Below are 22,316 nucleotides of genomic sequence, written 5' to 3'. Positions count from 1 at the left end.
CGCTTGATTACTTTGCTCGGTCACGCGCTCAGATGTGTCCCGTAAATTATCTTCATTGTTCATTTGTCAATTTCATCCCAAGCTCAAAACCGTGTGGCACGATAATGAGTTTATCACCACCTCACCACCACCACCCATCGCACCCAAAACGCTAACGAGATTGAATCCGAAAGAATTTTCACCAAACATTCCAACGAAAGATCATTCAAATAACGACACGCCAAAAGCACACTGCCGGATGGTCGTCCACAGCGCATCATCAAATGAACATCTGTTCAGCCGTGATCACCATGCGTTCCTGCTCCCCCGTACCACACGCTGAAACGCAGCATAAAATATCCATTTATGGGTGGGTGTGAGCACGAAAGAAAGTAGAAAAAACTGTCGAAAACAGAAACGTCCCAGCTCAGGAATCGCGACAAAAATGCGTCAATCTGCCAAAGATTGAGCCTCACTTTTCAACAGCACACACGGGGCACTTGCGCGCGGCTGCTGCGACGGGAGAAAAAGTCAACAAGCATTTAGCGGCAACAATGATTCCACGGTGAAACATTTCTCCCGACAGCCCGCTTCCATTATCTCCTAGTCCACCAGTTCGGGCACCGTATTTACCGGGTAAGCGGGGAGGAAAATGGCCGCTAATCCACACGCTTTTTCTCCCGTACCTACGGTCACTTGCCGCGCCATCCACTAAAGCTTCCCAAGCGCACTCCGGCTTTGAGTACTTCCGCTTCCGGCAAAGACGTTGTGCCGAGGCTCGAGCTTTGCAGTTTAGCAGTTGACACAAATTACCACGTCCGTTCCGTCCGCAGCGACTTGCCAATCTTTTTCGCTATTTCATTTTAACTCCCCTGCGCACCTCTGATCCGTCCCTTCGTTCCCGGAGGAAGTACCTTCCATCCGCACAGTTCCGCCCAACTTGTCACTCACTCAATCTGTCTGGTGCGTGCCGGGATGGATGGAAGAAGGCGCTGGAGCACTGCTAGGGTGCTAGGTGCGTGGTTCCGGCTTCTTGAAATCGCTCGAAAATGGCCTTCGGGTGCGAGTCGTTGGTTCGTTTTTGTCCATTTGTCTGCTTCGTTCGCTGTTTGTTTCGCATTCCCAGTCCATGGGAAGTTTTGCTGGAACGGAACCGACCGGTGGTTACGGGACGAGATGGCAGGCGCGCCTGACTGACTACTTGACTGCCGGTTTGACGGACAGGATGCAAGAATTTCCCTTCGAGTCAATTAGAATATTCAGCCTCAGCAAGGAAGGCAAAACCGTACTTGGGTGTTGTTTAGGTACGTTTCCCCGCTTCGTCATCTTTAGCAGCCCTCCAGCGGCTGAGTTTCGTCCTGGAAAAGAAAAGCCCCCCCAGGGAAAAACTCTCGCTTCCTTCCCTCTTTCTGCAGCTCTCAGTTTCCACTCCTGGGTGGAAGCCTTCCAGGCAGACGAATGCTAGAGAAGCCGACTAACAACAGTAGGAACAGTAAAGACACACAAAAACAAGGCGTTTTGTTGGCGTTGGAACGATGCCTTCCTTACTGAGCAATCGTGAAACAGTAGCGTATTGTTTTGCCCACCGCGCTCTTCATCTTCAGCGCTCCAGATGAAATGGTCTTAAATTGATTTTCTGTGCCTTGGTGTGATGGGACCCACAGCGGCCAGCAACAACGGTGACAAAAAAACGCACACACACACACCCAACCAAAACGTTTACCATAATGGAAGTTAAACGAGCGGAAATCCTTAAGGCTCCTTCAAGGCGCTCGAAAGCAACGGTCGATGACTCACCCTCGGGGAATGTACCGTTCCGTTGCGTCATCGTTGTCACCGGGAGGGTTTTACGGTGCGACAACTGCAACCCTCCGGACCCCCGAATCCGGATCCGGCCCTTCAGGCGCACTAGACGACCCTTTGCACCTTTCGGTTGGTGTTCGTTTGGACGTTTGACCGCTGGTGCGTGCTATCGAACAACCTTCAGACCTTCGATACGCCATCGCTGCAAGTGCTCTTTTCACGACTTTCCGGTTGGCGTAGAAAATGCCACAAAATGACCCAATAAACAGGGCGGTTGGAAGAAAAGTTTCCGCCAACAGTTGACGGGCCGAAGTTGGCTGGTGTGATTCGTTACGTTTCGAGATCAATTATGGTAACGAGACAGTTTCGCGACTTCTGATGCGAAGGCGAAGAATCAGCGCGCTTGTGTTTTGGGACTGGAAAAAGGCAAAAATACACTCCCATCTCAAGAAACAAACACATCCCCAACGGAACCGAAACGTTCAAACGGAAGCGAGATTCGTTAGAAATGTTTGCATCTCTCGCAGGGAAATCAATTCAGGGGTCGGGGGCCCGATTGCACAGGGTGGGGGTGATAAAACCTTCGTCCAGAAAACCGTTACGGCCATCAACGATACAGTTCGAATCAAATTCATCAATTACGCTAAAATGCCAACGTGGTTCGGGGCCGGTTTTACGAACCACGCTTCGGTTGAAAAGTTTCAGTTATGCTGATCAACTTTGGAATAGGTAATATTGATTCTGCGTTCAATGGATCACTTACTTTCCACGGGGGGCCTTTTCTTGCAGCTCTGAAAACAAAGCACAAACAAATTCCTGATTTTTGAAATTCTCTACCCAGTTGAGTAGTAATTGAAAGACAGCAAACGAAATTCTTTTATACAAAGAGATGCACGACATGAAAACAATAAGCTTTGTAAGTTAATTTTAAATTTTAATAAAATCTAACTTTATTGATGTCAGCAATTTAAAAAAAAAGGTTTATGTCATTCGATGTTTGAGCTCATCTCATTCGATTTAAATACTTTACAGTTTAATTTTTTATGGAATATAATAAGAAGTCTGGTAAAATATATCCCAGCGAAGAAATAGCTACATTTGTCACAATTTTATGTCTTAATTATGTATACTTGATGTATGATCCTTGGCAGGTTCTAGGTTACTGGTACTGGTAATAAATTACAATATAACTTAAAATTAAAATTTTGGCACACTTTTCCTTAACATTGTGGCTTCCGAGGTGCTGTTGATACGACGCATTGTATAGCTTTAAATTTTGCATATTACAAAAAGCCTAGAAGTATCTTTTAAACTGGAGCCAAACGCGATCGGTTTCGTTATTAGGGCACAAACGCAATCAATATTCCGACCCGTCGTTAAATTGATTTCCCATCCAAATGTCCATCCCAACAGATTATTTCCCTGCTTTTTTAACACCCTCTATTTTCCATGTTGTGTTTTTCCACGTTTTCCGCAACTTTACGAGTAAAAAAAAAAACCAGATACATAAAACAAAAAAGAGCAGCACAAACCACCCGAAAAGTAAATCGCTAAAAAATGAACCTCGTATTTGATGATGGGTGCGAAAAAAAACCCTCCCACAACATCGTTTATCTTTTTTTCCGCTTTGTTTCTTTCTCAATCTACTGCCTTTTCAAACAATCACTTGTTTGGTGCTGGATTTGCAAGGACAACGGAAAAACCACCGGGTCACAAAACGACACAAAATTATTCAACTTCAACCTTTTATTTATTTTTTGCTCGTATTTTATCCCATCCACGCTTCGGCCGTGTACGGTGCGTTTGGCCATTGTCGCAAGCCCGCCCAAACCCGATACGTAAAGTCATCAAATCATTCAACCGATTTACGAACGTTGCTGCGTGACACGTTACAACGCACCGCAACATCGGGCCAGCCGGGACAGGTGGGAAATAACTGTGGCAGCAAAACCCATCTAATATATTCTATTTGTATCGACCTTTGCCAGTGCCCGGCAGTCAATAGACTACCGCGAACCGTGCAGGCGGTCCACGAAGAAAAGGTTGGCCTGCCCGGAGGGAAAGATATGGGACGCGATAGAGGACGCCCGTAACTGCGCCGTCGAACGCATGCCGATGGTTGTGAACGGCGAGGGATGAAATATCACCTGCTCCTTAATCTTCCTTTTTTTATTATTTTCTCCAATCCCTTGCAATAGAGCCCCGAAAGCGGGCCAGCTGCTGAGAGTTCCCTTTGGCAACCTTGACTACCGTGCGCTCCGCAACAGCGGCCGACAACCCTCGAATGCCAAATGGTCTCTTTTTTGCTCCGATCTTCTGCCTCCGCTCCGGGTTGAGACCTATCGCCGGGAACCATCCCTCAGCACTGTATTCGAACAACACGCAGACGCTCGCGCTAAGCAGCTGCGGCGGCAGGTACCATTTTTCAAAACCTAATCAAGTGCCAAAAAGGGTCGATTTTTGACTATTTTGGCAGCATGCTTTTTGAACGCACCGGTTCCATTTTCGCTTTTGTGTGAGAAGCTTTCCTGTTCATTTTTGAACGGGAAAATCGGAACATTGGCTGTGCACGAGATGGGTTTACTTTGTTAGCCGCTCGCACCAACCATTGATCAGTGGCCGGGGCAGGTGATCTGTTGTGGAAGATTTTTTTTTTTCTCTCTCTCTTTCTCTCTTCTCTTTACACTTCCTTTACATTGCTTGAGCCCTTCGTCGAACAAAAGCGCGCTATTGAGGATTATTGCCGAACGGCTCAATCGTTCTAGGCATGGTCGAAGCCTGCCGGAACCGATTGCCGTTCCTGATGATTATGGCAAAGGAACTAGCGAATGGGAACCGAGAGATTATCGAAAGCTTAAGCTCGTCATTTATCCTCTGGATACACTTTGGTTCCAGCTGTTTTGATTTTTTGTGTATTTTCAGTCCATTTTAAGCGAATAACATCACGCACCGCAGCTGTCAAAAACCGGCTCAGCCAATAGACGGGAATGATGTAGTTTTGCTTCTCTTCTTTTTACAATGTGAGCATCAACTTCCTGCCTAGTTATATTCGATGAGTTCAATAGTTGAAAGTTTTGGATCTTGGCACATAATAGTTAAGATTATCCTTGACCAAGTGCCTGGGACTGGGAAATTTCGAAGCTGGAATATGTCCAGGTGAATTCCTACACAAGTTTAGAAATTGTCCAAACTTTTTGATTTTCTATAAAACTTTCTCGCAGTTTCCATCATCATATTTATTATAATGTTTACCCGTCGCAGTAAACAAAATCAAACCAATAATAATTATAAAAATAACAGTCAAGAAATTAATCTATTTTGTGTAAAGAATTGCAACTGCAATGAATCTTAAAGTCAGAAAAAAGTAATTTGGAAAAAGTAATGGAATTTTTCATTGCGCTGCACCTGTATCGTTCTGATAAGGCATTCATTTAGTAATTAATGATTTTCAAATCCCCAGATGATCCTACACTCTGCCATCATTTAAAACAGGCCTACCACAACACAGTATCAGGGAGACAAAAAAAACGTTCTCTTTGTACGAACATACTGCACAAGGCAGCTGAAAGAAACAAACGCTAAACAACAAAAAAGGGCATAATCAATTCTGTTGAAAATAATCCCGTCCCGGCTGGGAATTGGCAATCTAATTTACGGGAAGAAAGATGCTTTTCTTTTTCTTTTGATTTATCATTACCGAAACCTTGCAGCATCCGGTCCACCGTCCGCGCCCGGTCCGGTAGCAGACGCGATTCCGGAATTCGCAATCAGGTAATTAATCTTCGCTGCTGAATGAAAAACGGATCACACCTTGCTTCGCGCTTGCGGACATCTGCCGTCACCGGAAGTTTTGTCTGCTTTTCGGGCGAAGCATTTACGATTTTGGCGATCAAGATTGGTGGTGCTTTTCGACGAAAATCGCCGGTGGATCGCGCGGAACGGGAATCCGAAGTTGCTAAGCTGCAAGCGATTTATCTCAACATTCCGTCAGGGTCAGCTAATTTTAATGTGATAATTAGTGTGTGGTTCTTGCTTTTCGGGTAGAAACGCGCTCGTGGCTGCAGACGACACCAAGGAACGAAACCGTGACCGTCTAATCGCTTTGCAATGGAAAGGCGCATTGTGGGCGGATGGTGAAAAGTTGGGTTGGTTTAAAGCTTCACCGCGAGACTTCAAGGTTCCAACGTTGGTGCATCTTTGTGATAATCTTGTCCTCTCCAAAGCGTAAACTTTGTGTTTACGCACCAAGGCGTTGCTTTTTTAATGCCTGCATGTGTATGTGTGTTGTAATCAAGCTCGACATTGTTTACGTTTCCATATACACCACACCTCATTACAGGGGCGCTCAGGTGTCTTATGTAAATTACCACAAGAATAATGCACCAAATCGGAAAGAAAAGAAAGGAACCGTAGAACAACAATCTTCTTTTTCTCGTAGCACACATACACAAATGCATACACACACTCGCCTGGCTTGCATAAAGTCAGTTTATAATTTATCTCCACCGGTGAAGGACGGTAAAGTGTACGGTGAGCCAACGTACGCATATGCGCCTGGGTTACGATAATTTATTCATACATTCATACATTCATTTATGCAAACGGTGGAACATTTCGGAAGGTGTTGTTCCGGATCCGGAGCATATCATCCAGCACCGGATGCACCGGACCGAAACCGCGTGCTGCTGTTCCCTCACGGTTGTGTTGTGTTTGCTGCGATGTTTTGTTGTTTTTACTCAACCGAAACCGAAACGGTCAAAACGGTTGACCGGTCGGATGCAACCGACCCAGAAGAAAGGTGACCGTATCCGCACCAGAAGAAAAAAAAAACGGCTAGCTGGGGTCATGTTCCCTTCGAATGCGCTTGATTCGGCTTCCGGACCACCGCACTGGCGAAGGTGACCGGTTTATGCGAAAGAAAACGGAATTAATTCTGCAAGCTGAAATCGTGTGCAGCAGTAAGAAAAAAAAGCTCCGTTGCAGTACACGCATAACGGCGTACAAAAGCACTATCATAAGCGGAACAGTCGGGTTTTTTGCCAACTTGTTGAGCGATATGGAGCAGTTTTCCGTGGTGGTGAAGTTTGCCCCCGTTTATTCCGGCAACGAACGATCTGCCATGCTGGTTGGTGATGAATTTTTAACCATTCATCGCACATCTTGGGGCGCCGCAACCAGCGAACCATCCAGCATCAGTAAGAAAACGACCAAACACATGGAAAACACAACAAAACCCGATGCTAAAACAGGAACGCAAAAACGCACACAACAACTTGCAAAACAAGTCCGCAAAAACGCAAACCAAAAATCCAAACATAGACGCAACATTGAAACTGCCGCCTTTTAATCGGAACTGGTTTCGATGAATTTTTTGCCAAACCTTTTGCTACTGGGAACCATGGCTCCGAAAGATTCGGTACGTTCTGTAGAAGCAGGGAAAGAGGAAAAAAAGTTTTTTGATTGCATTTCGTGACGCACGTGAGATGCATCCTTGCGCATCACTCTTTGTAGTGCCAAGCGTTCAACGGTGTGAAGTGTGCAGGGTTTTCAATGATACGCTAAGCATTGTTTCTGTTTGAAACATATATTCAGAAACAAATATGTTCGGTTATAGAGCTTTATAATTTGAAGGACTTCAGTAAATTTATCATCATTCTCTTAAAAATTTTCCATTTATTTTTTTATACAATTCAATTATTGAAAACCCTGGAAATTCATGCCAAGGTGAATGTTTGGTTTTGTTCGTTTTCGTCCCGTTTTTTTTTTTGTTCACTTTTACTACTCTTCCCGCACACAGTGACGATATTTCTTGTTAAGATGTCCTGCGGGTCACCACCTGCATTCTCTCTGCAACACACACACACACAAATGTACCAAGTTCGTTATTTGTAGCTGGAATATTCCCTCCTTTACATCCAACGGGCCAGATTTTAATGACCTCTGTAGAGAGACAATGGTGAAAAAATGGAGATTTCGTTACATTATCGATGGTTTCCTGGATCCGTAGATCCTTCAGGGTTCGAGCAGCTGTTTGTAGGTCGAAATTTAGGCGCCTTTCTTCCACAGGGAAGTGCAACGATTCCCGCGAGTTCGCTTGCAGTGGTATGCGTATATCTTATCACATGACCGTACCAGCTACCAGCTGAAACAGCACCGCACGGACACAAACCAGTTTTGAGGACCATTGACCGGTTGTGTTTTTTTGTCTCCTTCTTCCAGTCCAATCGCAATGGAAGCTTTTCATCTTTCATTCACGATTTTGGCCCTGTGCTTCTTGGCCCTTGAGCGGATCGCGCACCTGTCGCACTTTATTTGCACGGTTCGAAACCCTTTTTCGAACCGGTTCTCAGATTGCGCTGGGTTGGTTAAAATTTGTCTGGTTTTCTTTCGCGAAGTTTACCTGGCGTTTCAGGGTGCAATCGCCAGCTGCCATCCGCGCCAGATTGCAATTTGTTGATAAAAGTTCTACACGAAATGGAATTATAATTTCATTGCCACTTTGTAAATGGTAAGACATTGAACGTTCCCCAATCGAAAAGTTGGGTGATAATTTTACACGAAATTTTGTATTTTATTTTAATCTCTATATCGCTTAAATTGCGACACAAAATTGAAAAAACACATCACCAAGCTGCATGCCACATTGCATTAGAAAATTGAGCGGTCTTTGAAATCCAATTAGCGGAAACATGCAGAAGGAAAAAAAGCCATTCGATCGTAAATCACGATAACAAGCTGCCTGTCTTGCGTGTCAGGTTGTTTTATCGATATTTAATTTTATGATTTAATTCCACCGAAATCGGCAGAACGGTTTCGTGTTTGAATGCCGCATGCACATCAAACTGAAATAAAAATTTTCGATACAGCTAAACCCTTTCGCGCACATAACGTATGGCCGTTCTTATCGTGCCTCAAACACCAGCATCATTTGTTGTGCTTCTTCCACTCTTCTAGTCTTCTTTTGAGTCCGCTTTATAACCCCATCCGGTGCTAAAGTTATCCAATCAAATGTATCTTGTCTGGTGCAGGTTTGTTTTTTTTTTTGTTGTTGTTTCGTTTCATTTTTTTTTCCACCAAAAGAATTTATTACAATGCATGATAACCGTCTTTGCCCCGCTGTGTACCAGCATAAATATGCCAGCAAACAAAAATGGCTGTGGCATAAAAATCAATGAAGACCCAATAAAAGCGAACGAGGTCGCGGAGGAAACCCCCACTGTCTGCGAAAACAAAAGCCCCGGGTGACTGTGTGCCTTCGAACCCGTTTTCCCAGTAGATAGGGCGATCCTAAAAATGTTCTTACCATTTGGTAAATCGGAATCAAATACATTCACAATGCGAAGCCTTGTTTTCCATCCCGCAGTGGGCAGATCGGGCAGAACATAGGTCGAACGGTACGTTAAATTTCAAAAAGAATGGAGGGAATAAAAACGCATTGCCAAGGCATAAAACACGTGCACGCCTTTTCTGTTTTTCAGGGTGCAAAAGGAACTTGGAACGAACGGGATTTCCACAGCCGGCTTCTCCACAATTTTCCACACGGCTTCCTATTGTGCTGTTGGTGCCTTCTCGCCACAAGCAAGAAACGTTCGTTTTGTGCTGTCTAATTTTCCTTCACTTTACAATAGCTTTCTTTTCGAACCCTGACAACCCCTGCAACTTCCACCTCGCCCTCCCCTCCCCTTCTCTACTCCACCACGATCAACCCGTTCGTACAATCAGTTCGAAGTTTTCCCTCGCTCATACTACCCAAAACGGAAAACTGCATTAGTCTCCACTTTTCAGCCGAATAGCGTCCCACTTCGGCCCCCACGTGCCCAGCAGAGGTCACGTTTGTGGCAGCCTTTGGCGAGGTTTTCTTGCGGCCACTGACACACTCCTTATCTTGCACTGTTTTAAATTAGATTTCCCTCGGTTAAAAATAAATGAAGACAAGTGAAATCCATCGAGCGTTCGGATGGAACGGCTGCCCAACCCACTGTGTCACACAGAAAATGGTGCATCGAATGGGCAGCTGGGAGGGAAAATGCAACGCTGCAGCATTTCTCCCATGTCTTCGGAATTGTTTCTTAAGCAGAAAATCTCCGTGTCCCGGTTGGTTTCCCCTCCCCAATCGCACCCATTCGTACACATCATTACGTTGAACTATTGCTTCGACCTGTATCGATACCAGTATCGGTTGGAATCGGTTCGGTTAGTAGTTCCGATAGGTCTGGCAAGGCATATGGTATGTGGTTAAACGTGACCGTTGGCCAGGATATGCATTTAAAAATCAATAAAGCAATTTTGAGTCGAGCACAAACTGTTTGCGGATGTTTTGGATTTGGAAGAATGTTTTGTTTAAACTTCAACTACAACCGATATTTACGCCATGATACCAGAAGGCAACGTTAAAATAGATTTCTAAGCCAGCTTAAATGACACTATTCTAAAACCAGCTATAACATACATTGCACTCGTTGTTAATAAAGATTAATTTACTCACTCTTTGCATACCTTTAGGCGTTTAGAGTTTGAAGGTTTGGCGTTTGAGGTTTTAAGGGTGCGGTGTATGCAATTCGTATCGCAAATAACATTTTCAGCAATTCAAATAGATTTCTTTAAGAAGCTGATATATTTTGCGTATTTTTTTTCTGAAAAAAAGGATCTGGAAAAAGGATTCTGAAAAGGATCTTTGCAATTTGTCTTTTTTCAAGTTTTTAGGGTCAAAATTTTTACAAAATTTTTTTTTTTCTTTAAACGCCTGTAACTTCTTTATTTTGCGTCCTAGACCCTTCAAAGTTTGACCTGATTTCAATAGAAAACCATACAATTTTCGGTCTTTTTTCAAGTTTTTAGGGTCAAAATTTTTACAAAAATATTTTTTTCTTTAAACGCCTGTAACTTCTTTATTTTGCGTCCTAGACCCTTCAGGCGTTCTGTGATAGGAAAAGAAAGCTTGGAGTGCATGTAATTAGCATTACAAATAGAATTTCAAATAATTCAAATAAATTTCTACATCCTGTGAATGATAGTTCCACGTCCTGCAGTTAATAACTATATATTTAACTGCATTTTGCATACCTTTAGGCTATTTCGATATTTTCTATTAAAAAGAGTAAACGTTTCAAAAACAATTCAATATTGAACATCACGTAAAAATGAAAGCTAATGCTCACGTTCATGCTTTGCTACCTAAAAATTGTTCGATAACGAACACAATTATTGCTTTGCACTCGCATCGAAAACCCCATCGTAAAATCAACTCCAAACGATGCACTTTAAACCCCCTTCTCGTCGTTTTTCCTTTGCCATTCCATGTTCAACCCTACCAGTGCCAAAATGGTGCCGTTTTCGAACAAATCGCTTTTCACTCAAACGCTCTAAGTGCTAGTGGGCCAATCGCAACACACAAAAAACGGAACATTGAGCATCCCATTCCCTTTGCGGTGGAAAGAAAAACACACACGCACATTTGGACGACTAATGGGCCTGGAACACGGGGACCTGATGAACCTACCAGTGATGCTGCTACCGTTTGTGCTTGATGATGACGACTACCGACTTTGATGGGGATGCTCACGATGGCAATAATGAAGATAGCGACTGAGCGCTCTCAATCGTTCCGAAGAACCGGAAGCCAACGAACAACTTCACCTCCCTTCCCGCCCAACGTTTCCCATTTCCCGGTCAACGGTTGGTAGAGTGGCAAAATTATTAGCTCGTCCCAAAATCGCTACCACAAAACTGCTTTTTTTGTGTGTGTGAGAGCCGAAACGAGCAGCAAAGGTTGGAAAATGAAATGCAAACCTGCGAGCCTTACTTTGCAAACCACGCCAAAGCTCGAAGCGAACGAATGAAGAAAGGAGCCGAAAGTCGAGAGAGAAAAAAAATCCTGTTCCCACCCTTTAAAAAGGAAGCGAAAGCTTTCGCCTTCCGAAAAAACCGTGAATCCCGGCGGCCGGGGTATACGAAAGAGCATATGATGTACATATATCTTTTATGCTAATGCGTATCATTTATATTCCAACTTTTGAGGTCGTTGGTGGCGAACGAAATCGCAAATTTTTCCCTCCACGCTTTTGCCTTCAGACACATACACACTCGCACATTGCCTAACGCATCTGCCTAATGGTCACAGGATCACACCATGCCCGGTACGCTGGAGTAGACGTTGAACGAGAAACCAACGAGCCAAGTGCGAGTTATGTTTTTGGCGTGTCGATGCCTCATGCCATTTTCTTTTGCCACTCGCTTGTTAGGACCTACCTTCCGTCCTTCCTGATGCTACACAATGTTGTGCAGGCACCATCATTGGCACCACGTATGAATGTGGGTCTGTGTACACACGCGGTAGAGTTTTCGCTTGTAAGCATAAAAAGCCACCGCCGTCCGTGGGATAGAGCATAAGCCCTCCCGCACGCAAAACTGTGGCATTTCGATGATGATTTCGATTCGTTTATGTTGCGGTAAAAATTGTTTCGCCTTCTGTTGCCCTGCTTTTCTTTTCTCTGTTTTCCCCTTCGTTTACTTTCGCCAAACCTGCAGGACGGTACCGTAAGGTTTTACTGTACGGACAAGCGGAAAAAAGGACATCTTCATGCAGATTGTTCGCCCCATTCGTACATCGTTTTGCTGGGGAACAACCCATCCGCATCTTATTTATATCCTTGTGAACGACTTCGAATTTAGACAGCCCTGTGGCCGTACGAGCGGAAGGTTATCCTCCTTCTCCTTCATCTTCACCCCCGCTACAGGCGATAGGACATCCTGGAGGGCGAATATTTCGACCGGGGAGCCAATGCTTCCGATTCTCGATTCTCGTTATTTTCAGCTTTTTATTGCACCTTATTTGTGTTCGCTCCCATACCATCCATACACTCGTATAGGCTGGACGCAACGGAAACAACCACTCGAAACGGCCATAGCGATGGCACGGGTAAACCGGGGTGTTCATCGGTCGTGTATTGCCCACCCAATACAATTCGTTTTTTATCCCTTTTTACACACCTTACTTAGGGCTCCGGCATGCCTATTTTTCTGCAAAGATGCGCTGCGTACGTCTCAAAGCGAAATCCCACGTTGACCAGTAAGCAGCTCGCAGCTGGCCCATTTTTTGTTCTTCCTTCACTCGGTAGCCCAAAGGAAGAGTTCGGGTGGCCCAGCCAAAGCAAAATGAACACTCCGCAAAAAAAGCAACACCAAAACCACAAAAAGTGTGGGCAAATGTTTCTCACGCTGTCTTGCGGGTGGTGGAAATTGCAACATTTCCCTCGCTCCGCCTGATCCTGCCCTCCCATTCAGCCGCAAAGCACAACTCATTTTGTTGCTGTATTTTTGCACGTTTTTTTTCTGTTCGTTCGTTGAAGCACAATTTCGTTATGCTTGCATCGTTTCACACCGGAAGATGAACGAACCCTTTTTCGCATCTTGTGCGATGAGTCCCTACTGCTACATCCTTATTCCATTCCCGATTTTTCCTCACCGATGCTGGCAGTTTTCCTCCGGTCTTACCCGCACCGAGCGCACTTTTCATTCCCTAGCGAGCTTGTGCATATATTTTCCTTTGCCGTATTTATGCAAACCGAACGAACCGAGAAGGCTTGAGATTTTATTTTCTGTGTCTGTCTGTGTTTTTCACTCGCTCTCTGTTTCTCTCTCTCTCGTTACTCCCCATTGGCACCAAGCGAGCAAGCATACCGGGCAGCACGGTAAAATCCCCATGAATAAAACAAACATCGCAAGGATAACCCTATTTCTGCTATTTTCTTTCGGTGAAAACCCCAAGCTGCACTGTCGGGCTACGTTCGCGTGCACACGTTTCTCGGGCCTTGGGAGTGATAGCATTATTTAATATTTATCGGTTTTGCATTTTGCCTTTTCCTCGCAGTGTCCTCGGTACCGAGAAGACGGGTCTGTTTTGAAGGCTTTCTGGGCTTTTGTACCAAGACATAAAATAATGCTTCCATTCGATGCTTTTTTTTTTGCACCACGTTGCCGTAATCGTCGACGGCACTTATGCAATGGGCTTTGAGCCGATCGGAAGTTGAATGGCTTACGGAACGGTAGAGAACGGATGCTAGGTGTGATGGTGGAATTAGATTGAGATGGGAAATAAAAGAGGAAATTGATTCGATTTTTATGAAATATTTTCCTGTTGTTCGTTCAGTATTTAAGATGTAATGCTGTTACGAAACAAGGTTCAACTGTCAGCGTTGGCGAAACACAATGAAGAATTGAGCTTAAAAGCGCCAAGATGTGTTTTTCTATACTTGCTACCCCAAGGATTATGTTCGGTGATGAAATTTGCAATCAATGTTTAAATAATATTCCTAAGTGAAGCAATAATGCTTTTTAATATGCTCTGTCACTTCCAAGATCTTTAATCTTTACGTAGCCTAAGTATGTACACATTTAATGGTACACATACCCCACTCTAACTGTCCACTCAAGCAACTCAGTAGGCAAATTACTATAGCCCACAGCAGAACACACTCGAATTTGCAAATTTGTTCACTTGCCACAAGATCTTCACACTTGTCATTTCGGCCAGGAGTGTCATTTCGAGCCGCTTCTACATAAGCTGCTCTCGAGCAGGTCCCATTAAGCTCTCGTAAAACTTCCATCGTCACACCAAACCCGGTCCATGGTTGGGTTATGGGGGAAGTCAACAAAAAAAAAACAACAGCATCCACCTCCAATTAACCTTATGACCGGAATGGACCACACAAACACATACACATACTCGTGCACCAAGGAGCCATTTTGCCTGCATCTGAGTGTGGACCTCTTCCAACTAAAAAGCCATTTTGTTGACCCATTTGGGTTGGTGAGGTTCCCGACGAAAAATAAATAACTCCAAACAAATGGAAGAAGAAAAAAAACCAGCAACCAGATGCTTTCTCTTTCTTCTAAATGAAGACATTTTTAGAATTCCCTTTCCATTCCGGTGTATTCAGATTCATTTCCTAAAAGGGGAGGGCATTCACGTTTTTTTTTTCTTCTGGTTTGTCCATCCCGAAAGGGACACGACAAGCACAAAGTAAAGGAACGATTGGGAAGGAATGTGAAAACCAACAATGGAGGTTTTGCTCTCATCTACATTGGCAGCATCGGTGGCGGCCGAAGGCAATGGTGGTCACCACCATTCAGCACCACTCGGGCAATCTGTGATGTTGATCATTTAGCTTTTTACCATCAATTTCCCTCATGATATCATTGCCATCGTCCATTACGTCCACCGTCCGTCCGGTGAAGATGCTACAAAAACAACGAAGAGAATAGACGAAAAAATACACACACAACCACCCATTTCCTCCACCGGTGGGACAACGTTCCGGGTGGGTGAGGGGGAGGTTTGTGGAGCATCAAAAAAACCAATTCATTTGACCCTTTTTTCCCACATCAGCCCGTGATCCTGACTGCTCACTTATTCATTCACTCGTTTGTCGCTGTCAGCTGGCCTTCGCTTTTGTGTTTGCTTTCGGTGATATCCTTTCGGAGGATGTTTTTTTTTTGTTGGTCGGTTCCAGAGGACCCGGACCGGTAAACGGATGGGCTCCGTATTCCTTATCTTCATTCTCTCGGCCCCGACTCGCATCGTTTATTTGTTATCTTTGCCTCCGTTCGGTGAAGTGGCGTCATTCAGTGTCAACTCAATTCATTCACACCGAATGACACTACTGGGGGAAGGGAACGGAAAGGTGGCTACTACTTTCACTTCTGGTTTGGACTCTCTGACAACCCGAAAACATTCGTGTCCTTTCGTAAATGCGATGAATAAAGCATGAATGAAGGCATGAAAACAAATCAGGGTGAAAGCACTAGCACGTGCGAGCTTCGTTAGCATTGATGGTAGATGCCTACTTTACGGCTGGATTGTAGTTGAGACAAAATCTGCAAAATTTAACTCTAGAATTGCGATTTATAATAAGCTTTAAGAGTCATACTAGAATACGCCAATTTAGTAGCACCAATCTTATAGACATGATTTCCCCACATTTTCTTCTTCTCTCCTCACTTAACTTTACCTACATTGTTTAAGCTTTATTGCTTTGGACAGAAAAAGCCGAGGTCCAAGCACTAACCAGAAAGCTCCAAAACGATTACCATGGTAACACATAGCTCTATCATATTACCAATCCATTCCTTTGTCATTTTTTTCTTCGATTGTGGTACATTGTTAAATGCCTCAGCCGTATTGTCTGTCTGGAAAATATTCCAACCACCCCACACTGATCATGTTACGAAAATTTTGCGTTGGAGTTCTTCCTCGAAGGACACTCGAAAGCGGTGGTCCAGTCTTTCTCACCGAACCGAACCTGAAGAGGGTTCGCACAGGCCACATGCGGTTTCGTATATGGTTCAAGCTTTTCTATCATCAAGTGACCTATTGAATTTTGTCCCTTTGACCTCACCTGACACTAACCGCTGACCGCGCGTGGGTTATACATATTGTTGTCGCATACATATTGCTACCCCAAGCCCAGACCAGCTTTTTGTTGTTGCTGCATCCCTATGAATCAATTTCTCTAGAGACACCCGTCTGTATGGGTTAACACGTTATCGTCCTTTTTATTCATCCTTTTGATTCATGCCATATTTTCTTTAGCGTTTCATCACTGCACCATTCTGCTACTTTCTGCAAGGGCTTTTGGGGGAACTTTTCCACTAAACTCTCAGGTCAATCTGTCGCTCGTTCGCTTTCCGCTGCACATGAATAAACGAAAGAAAAAAATGAACAGGTGAAAATAGCACAGCAATTCACTTCAAACGCACGGCCTTAAAAAGGGAAAACTGCACCGGTACTATGAATACAAAGCAGCCGGATGAAGAGAGAGACAGAAAGAACTCCCTCCAAGAACTCTAATGGAACGGTACACCATCATCACAGTTTCGCCGAAAGAGAAAGCGGTTGAGCGGCAGGAACAAAAAGAAATCGAAAATGAATCGCTGGGCCCGGAAAACTTTCAAATTGAATTTCCGGATCATCCAGACGGGTCTATCCCGCCATCGTCGCCATCCACCTTCCGTCGGTCGATGGCTGAAGCTGAAGTATATGTTTATGTGTTTGTGTCGGTGCTTTTTTTTTCTCTGTGCAATGTACATAGACATACAAAAGCCATCTCGAGCACTGGCTCGTTTTCTTCTTCGATTACATTTTCTTCAATTTTCGTGCACTTTACATACCCTTTTTTGTTTGTTTTGTTTTCCGTTCCGTTCTAACGGATGCACCGATGCTAAAGTGTTTCGTTCTGTCGCTAACGGAAAGAAAACTGCACCGGACAGTTTTTCCATTTGTTGTACCCTTAACTTTATTATGTGTTCTCTTCCATTCTTATCGATAACAAAATTTGTTTGGATGTACCGGGGAAAATATGTTTTCCCCAGCGGGTGTAAATCGCTAGGAAAAGTTGGCACACAACAACGGCAAACGCTCGAGCTGTCAATATTCATCCATTAGTGACAAGCTGCAATCTTCCATTCAGTGTTAACCGGTCCATTTCAATATCTTGAGTCACTGCTTCCCAGGCGAACAAAGTGCACGTGCCATCAGCATCTTGTTCTGCCGGAGCTTCACGTACTTCGGCCGTGTAATCATCTTCCACGAACTATTATGAAAGTTTCTCAAGCACTGTTAACGTTTTTATGATTAGTTTTCCGGCTTCTTCCGGTTGTAAATGGGGCTGTTTGCAATCGTTCTGAACATACTGTGTCAATACACATGCTAATAGTCACCGTAAAGGACATCTTGTTTAACAGAACACATTCCATGTAACACATTTCTGCTGAAGATTGACGTGATAAGCGGGACTCTATTTGTTGGTTTCTCCATTTTACACGTACCCATTTCCATTTCTTTCACATAAAATTGGGTTCCTCACTGCTAGAATTGCATTTTCAAACATTCACACACACACACATACACACACCAACAGAACATCATCATGACCAAGCGTCTGCACTTTGCAATTGACACCTCACGGTGTGTTGGTTTTGCCCCATTTGTCTACGATTTTCCAGTTCACAAATTGAAACCATATCACCGGTCTCCGGTTCCCATCGGTTTCTCGGTGTCTTGTGGAGGTGAGCGCAAGGTAAACAGGCGGCACCATCATGTAAACACGAAGGAACAGCAACCGATTAGTAGTTGCACATCGTTCCGGGCAAGCAAATAAATCTCTGCAGCCTTGATAAAATATTCAATACGTACGCTTTTAACCGGTACCGACGCTCGCCGAAGGATACGTCTAATGGGTGAACTTTCGTTTTGGACCACCTGGGACAGTTCTGGGATGGCGCAAGCATGTTACATCCCGCTGGGACGTGGGCAATAAGGGGGCCGTCGGGGGCATCGTATTCTATGGGGGGAAATTTTGATCGCTTTTCATTCGCCTTCGCCACACGTTTATGCCATGCTATCGGGTATAAGATGCAACTTATAGGTGGATGATGATATGCCCTTCGGTAATTTTGCTATTTAACCCTTGTGGGAAAAGTCCCAGTAGTTGATGTTGATGTTGTTCATCGATTTTTGGATGCCACTCAATAAATCAAATTTTACCGAGAGGTGATAGAATAAGCATCCGCTGAAATGCTTCCATTCCAACCACAAAATACAACATTCAAATTGAATGTTGCACGCCCAAAGGTTAAACTGTTGCGGCATCTTGTATCCGTGGGTGCTGCAAGCGATCATAGACACACACAGCATCAAAAAGCACCACACACTGCTATGGGTTCAAAGTGGTGAAATTTCTATGCCATCCTTCTGGAATCTGGTGTGTACGGTCTCTTTGGAAGGAACGGATTCAACCAACCTGCCCAGCACATCTAGAATGGACTTCTTTTTTTTTTATTTTGGTGTCATTTACACGAGACGGTTCATATCGGGAGATTGGGAAACTGTTTGCTCGTGCCGGTGCTGGCTACAGGAATGCCATCCTGGGAGCGTACTTCAAAGGCATCACCGTCCGGTACGACACGCGTCTATTGAAAGCATGTCGTAATCCAAACCAAACAACGTTCCGAAGCGAGTACTCATCGTCCACGGCTGCTCTGCACGGGATAATCCTTTCCCCTGAAGCTAAAGTGTTTTAACAGACTGAACCCTTTCGCTTGCTGACCAAGCGAAACCTCGTCTTGCGATACATATGTGACGATGCACTTTGATACTTTTTTTCTGCCAGAATTATGCACCTTTTAAGTTTATACAACCGACAACCTTCATGGGAAAAGAAAATCGTTTCCAACATGCAACATCCACTGTGACGAAAATCTCATTTCGGTGCTTCTTTGCGCTGTGCCACTCATGACACTGCCATGTGCGGCGCATATGTAAAGCGATTTAAAAATTATTTTTAAAATATGTTGTGTTCCATTGTTACGTGTGTAAAAACGCTATGCAAAAGAGCAATAAAATGCTGTAATCAAATTTTTCAGAATAATGACCAGCTTATTAGATGTCAACCAGTATTCACAAGCACTTTACAAAGCATTTATTTCATTAATTTAATAAAGAAAATAGCTATGCCTAAAACGAAAGGGCTTAAGCATTTTTTTTTTAACCACTGAAAAACCACTTGCACACATATTAAAACACATCGGTTCAGCAGCTTCAAAGCATCGTTCGTTCAGTCGAAATGAAGTTTCTCTGGCTTTCCAAATCAACACGCCAGCTCGGCACGAGAAAATGAAACGCAGCTCATCATCAACAATCTAACTGCAACATCAACACACTGGAACAACAGGTCGTATTCGTACGTCGTACTCCCTCAACGGAGGTATCTACCATTCTTCCTGCCACATCCATCCCAGCATTGCACGCTAACCCTCCACACTGGGGTGCAATTTTTCTGTGATTTTTTCGTGTTTACCTTTGACCGTTTTTGGCGCTCCATTTTTCTGGCATGGAAAGGAACATGAAAGAAGGGTAGATACGTGGCACTTGCGAGAGGTAGCGTACGTGCACATTTTTATTTGCATTTTTAATTAAGTTTCTTGCACAACCGGTCCCTCTGCGCAGGGTTCTGCCTCTAACCACACAGACTGCTGCCTCTTGAAACCGCGCGTTAGGGGAACCGGAATCGTTTGAATGTTTTTCCAACCGTGAACCGATTATTGAGTGCCCATGCTGAAAAGCATGACCCATTTCGCCACCTCTGCACCCTTCCACAAGTAACCCCCAAAAAACGGGGGTGTAGAACCAGCTGCAGCAGAAATGATAAAAAAAGGAAACACACAGGACGAACTCATCCCCGCGTGGTTTGGTCTCGGTGGGCATCGCGATCGTGATGTATAGTTGGTTATTTCGGAACACACACCTCGATTCCTTTCCGAGCGGTTTTTTTTTCGCCTTTGTACCCCCGTCCGCGGCCCGTTTCAATCTCGATTCAACCCCAGATTTGTTTATTCACCTGAAAAGTGCAATTTAAGCGATTTGTTTTAATTTCATTATTCCAACCCGAGGTGCCATGTTCCGGGCACCCGGATGGGAATGAATCAACGATCTGGCCCCGGTGTGCAATTTCGTGCACAACCCGGTGAAAAATGTACCAATTTTCAATGCACCGTCCAACTGCAACCCGTATCTGGCGTTGCCGATGGAGACGCCCAGTACGCGTCCGGTACAATCTGGCTGCGTCAGGCACGGAGCGCCCATAATGATGATAAATTCTTCACCGTGCTTGGACGTGCTGTGAGTGTGCATGTGTGATGGTGGTGGTATAGAAAGGAAAACATCCAACCGGCCGTTTGTCATCATCATTTACACGTTCGGGTGAATGTATGGTTCTGCGTTTTGGTGAGTTCTGTAACAGCAATCCATTTCGCAAACGATAAATTAATATGTCCAGGTGCTGCCGCAAACGTTTTTCGGTGCGGTTCTGGAAAACACAATGATTCAATTTAAAACTTTTCCTTCTTCCGTGTGCTGCCCCGAAAAATGCATTAATCCTACATGCAACGTGCAAGCGTTTATCCTACAAGTTTTTCTCACTCCTCGTTTAATGGCTCCGCTTCAAAACCCGATGATCGTTAAGCGCATGGGGTGCCTAACCCTTGCCGAAGATTAATTCTTGTGTGTGTGTGTGTGTTTTTTTGTAATGTCGAAAAGTTTGTTTTACTTCAGTAAGCTGCACTTTTCACAAAACCACCTGGTAGATGCAAATACTATTTTGCCGCTTCTTTGTTCGAGCTTACTCGCGAGGGAACAAAAATAACGTACGCAGCCTGAAATGGTGAACGGCGGAGTTAAGCTGCTCACAGTAAACCCAAGTTTGCGAATATACATTTGCAGAAAACAAAACTACATTCACAACCACACGCAACGCAACACAACGAACCATCCAAGCGAACAAATGCAAACGCATTCAAAACCAAACAACACACCCATTTTATCCCTGTGAGCTTCACACCGGGAAAGTTTTTCCTTCCGCAGCTGAAGGTTTTCCAGCCGGATACTGATTGTATTGTAGCCGCAGCTGTGGAAAAAAAACCCTCAAACAAATGGCAACATCCCTGTAGCTTACATCCTAATTTTCAACCTCGTTAGGGCGCATCCGGGCTTCATCGTGCAGAAAAACCGCAAAAATCTGCTTCACACAAAAACCGCCCACTACGACGGTGGCGTTACGGTTCGCTTGGCAAAACACCACGCTGCAATCCGTTCTTCCCATGAGGCAAAACCTTTTGCCTATATGTGTGTTTGTATCCGTGTAAATGTTTCTATTCTGAGGATCCAAAGGTACAGGTTTGCCTCTCTGCTTTTTTTTTAATTCTCTACACCATTCGTAAGCGTACGAACTATCTTTCGTACCTGATGGAACAGTCTTGTTTTACTTTTCCTTGTACTTTAACTACTGCGTTACAAAGTAAAGGGCGAATGGGGTTCAATTATTGGTCCCACATATTTTTTTTTTTGTATGAACACCACTAAGATGGCACTTTGTAACAGTGTAATGGTGCAACCACACGCTTGCACTTTCCCGGTGTGCAAACAGCAACATTTGACACGTAAAAAAGTGAACCGAGGAAAGCAAACAACGAGGTGGCCTCCAGCGAAGGAAAAACACACTCGTTGCTATGCTCAATATGTTTTACTTCCTCATTTTCCGGCCCCGGAAAGTCAACGGTAGCGCACTCGGCGTAATGGAGCAAAGGAATGGAAAAAAAATAAAGTTAATCTTTCTTAAGGTCGGGAAGCGGGCGAAACCATTTTAACCTCCGACCTCCGAACGGAGAAAAAAGCTGACCGAGAAACTCATTTACCGTGGTAGCTGGAAAGTAGCTACGTGAACGTTTTTATTACAGCTTTTTACCCCCCCCCCCCCCTTTTTTCCCATTTTTCCTTCTATAATGTGAAGAAATCGTGCCTCTTGCTACTCGTTAGCCTATGGCCCCATTGCCTTCGCTGCGTTTCCGTTTGTCACACACGAAACAGGACTGCTTTTCTTTAGCGTTTCCAATGCACGCACCTCCAGCCACGCCACCCCAGCCAGACAAGAAAAAAAACCCCTTTTAATCCATGCGGGAAGAGATGTATTTCCGGAACGTGC

General features: G+C 44.4%; 1 protein-coding gene across 1 annotated transcript in view; it reads left to right on the top strand.

Moving 5' to 3' along the window:
* LOC128304420 (protein scabrous) overlaps positions 1 to 22,316 on the top strand; it is a 51,632-nt gene that overhangs the window by 16,053 nt on the left and 13,263 nt on the right. Inside the window, exon 3 of the mRNA XM_053041609.1 lies at positions 12,310 to 12,318. Coding sequence (XP_052897569.1) covers positions 12,310 to 12,318 — 9 coding nt within the window. The remainder of the gene's footprint in view (positions 1 to 12,309; positions 12,319 to 22,316) is intronic.

This window comes from Anopheles moucheti, chromosome 3 (assembly GCF_943734755.1).
Source record: "Anopheles moucheti chromosome 3, idAnoMoucSN_F20_07, whole genome shotgun sequence".
Taxonomy (NCBI): domain Eukaryota; kingdom Metazoa; phylum Arthropoda; class Insecta; order Diptera; family Culicidae; genus Anopheles; species Anopheles moucheti.
Note: the sequence above shows the minus strand (reverse complement) of the source record. Positions and strands in the feature narration are given on the sequence as shown.